General features: G+C 35.4%; 1 protein-coding gene across 1 annotated transcript; it reads left to right on the top strand.

The window, feature by feature from the left end:
- The first annotated feature begins 408 nt into the window (after positions 1-408).
- LOC132305140 (uncharacterized) lies at positions 409-1591 on the top strand. The gene is made up of 2 exons (XM_059802821.1): positions 409-653; positions 985-1591. The coding sequence occupies exons 1-2, from the start codon at positions 409-411 to the stop codon at positions 1589-1591; spliced, it is 852 nt and encodes a 283-aa protein (XP_059658804.1).
- Positions 1592-1907: the final 316 nt, after the last annotated feature.

Below are 1907 nucleotides of genomic sequence, written 5' to 3' on the forward strand. Positions count from 1 at the left end.
GAGAATAGAGATAGAGGCGAGATTGGGGAGGCTGAAATGATTTGCCCTATTTTATTTATTTTTTTTCTTTTCTTGTGGCCCATCATCTATAGGCCTGTTAAAGGTATAGGAGACAATATATATATATATATATATATATATATATATATATATATATATCGTTTAAAATATAAAAGGGTATAATAGTCAATTTATTAAAATAATTTTCTTTCTTTTCTTTCTCTTTCTTTTACCAAACATGATTAATATCCTTCTTTTTCTTTTATTTCATTAATCAACCAAATACAATAGGAGGTTAAAATTACCATTTCCTTCACTTTCTTTCATAACTAATGTTATCCATTCCCTTCAAACCAACCGCACCAAATATAGCCTCAGGGTTCATCAGGTTAGAGGGCTTTAGTGAAGATGATCCAAATTTGTGACAAGATTCCCATTAACAATAACATAACAGGTGAGTTCCTTCCATCATTGTCCATGTTTAATTTCATATTCAAATCTTTGCCTGATTTGAGGTGTGTTGTATCAACTTCACCAATCCAGAAACTGCATTTTCTTCAACAACACCCATTTTGTTCATCATCATTGTTCACAGTCGATTACCTTATAAAATCATGTGGGCTTCCTCCAGAAAAGGCTCTCGCAACCTTCAAGTACGTTAACTTCAAAACCCCACACAAACTGGACTCTATTCTCGCATTCTTCAGCAGCCATGGATTCACCGAAACCCATATCTCACTTCTCATCAGAAGACACCCTGGGGTACTCGTATCCGATCCTGAGGAAACCCTTTTTCCCAAAATAGTATTTTTCCACTCTAAAGGTGTTTCAATCGAAGACATTGCCAAACTTCAACACTAACTATTTTGTAAAGAAGTTTGGAAAATCATATAATCCCATCTTACAATGTCTTAAATAAATTGATAAGTCTGAAGAAAAAAACAATTGCAGCTATTAAACGCTATGGTGAGCTTTTGTTGCTAGATCTTCACATTCATGTGCACCCAATATTAAAGCTCTGAGAGAATCAAGTGTGCCCGAATCGAATATTGTGACACTCCTTACAAATCATCCTAGAGTTTTCATAAGTAGTACTGTTAGGTTTAAGGAGAGTGTGGACGAAGTAAAGAAAATGAGTTTCAACCCTATCACAGTGAATTTTGCTTTAGCGATTCGGACACTGAGGCAAATGAGTAAATCAACTTGGGAAAAGAAGGTGGAGGTTTATAAGAAGTGGGGTTTGTCTGAGGATGAGATTTTAGTGGCTTTTAGGAAGCATACATCTTGTATGATGACGTCAGAGGATAAGATTATGATGATAATGGATTTTTTTGTCAATAAAATAGGTTGGGAGTCTTTAATTGTTGTGAGGGTGCCAAAGCTTTTGTCCCTGAGCTTGGAGAGGAGGTTCATTCCAAGGTGTTTGGTTTATCAAATTCTGTTGTCGAAAGGTTTGATTGAGAAGAAATTTAGCTTCACGATGTTGGAGTCTCCTGAAAGTCAACACCTAAAGAAGTATGAGAAAAAATACGACGAAGAAGCTCCTGAGCTTTTGAAGTTATATCAGGAGAAGTTGAATCTTTCAAAGTAACTAGGATATGGAAAAATGAGGTGCAGAGTGGACTTTTTTTTTAATGTAATACATCTCTGATTCCAACTATACATTGGTTTCTCCTTGTTTACTCTTGGGTACTGAATTTGCTTTGCTTTTATTTGAAATACAACTTGGCAATCAATTCATATTCATTAATCTCTGAGCAATTTGAGATCTCTATGTTAGTTCTGGCAATTAGAACTTGAAGCTCAACGACATGGTGCATTGAATTCTCGGGTGCTTTTGTAGTAGTGGTTTAGGCTTGGTGTGATATACCATTTTCTGTTGGTGTGGGAGATCAGTCTAGTTCAAT

Source organism: Cornus florida, unplaced genomic scaffold, assembly GCF_030987335.1.
Source record: "Cornus florida cultivar Cherokee Brave unplaced genomic scaffold, ASM3098733v1 CherokeeBrave_3.0.0_Hap2_Chr04, whole genome shotgun sequence".
In the NCBI taxonomy this organism is placed as follows: Eukaryota; Viridiplantae; Streptophyta; class Magnoliopsida; order Cornales; family Cornaceae; genus Cornus; species Cornus florida.